The sequence below is a fragment of the Aptenodytes forsteri genome, unplaced genomic scaffold, assembly GCF_000699145.1.
Source record: "Aptenodytes forsteri isolate BGI_AS27 unplaced genomic scaffold, ASM69914v1 C12777738, whole genome shotgun sequence".
In the NCBI taxonomy this organism is placed as follows: Eukaryota; Metazoa; Chordata; class Aves; order Sphenisciformes; family Spheniscidae; genus Aptenodytes; species Aptenodytes forsteri.
The window spans coordinates 1-260 of NW_008798157.1; the positions used below are offsets into that span (position 1 = coordinate 1).

The following is a 260-nucleotide window of genomic DNA, read 5'->3' on the forward strand; positions in this document are numbered from 1 at the left end:
CCCGGCGCGGATCACCTTGGAACTCGGTGTTGTCCAGCCCGCGGATGGCCTCCACCGCGTCCTCCGCCCGCTCCATGTGAACGAAGGCGTAATCCTTGACGATGTCGCACTCGATGACGGGGCCGTACTCCTCGAACTTGGCCCGCAGCTCCAGGTTGGTGCAGGCGGGGCTGATGTTGCCGACGTGCAGCTTGGTGGAGGCCTTGCTCTTGTTCTTGCTGGCCTCCACGTTGATGCAGACGCCGTGCAGCTTGTGGTGG

At 64.2% G+C, this 260-nt stretch overlaps 1 protein-coding gene across 1 annotated transcript; it reads right to left on the reverse strand.

Annotated features, from left to right (window-relative positions):
• Window positions 1-6: 6 nt before the first annotated feature.
• LOC103907111 (RNA-binding protein 4B-like) lies at window positions 7-256 on the reverse strand (the record flags this gene model as incomplete). The annotated part of the gene is made up of 1 exon (XM_009289215.2): window positions 7-256. A coding segment is annotated over one exon (250 nt), but the record flags the coding sequence as incomplete, so codon positions are not given.
• Window positions 257-260: the final 4 nt, after the last annotated feature.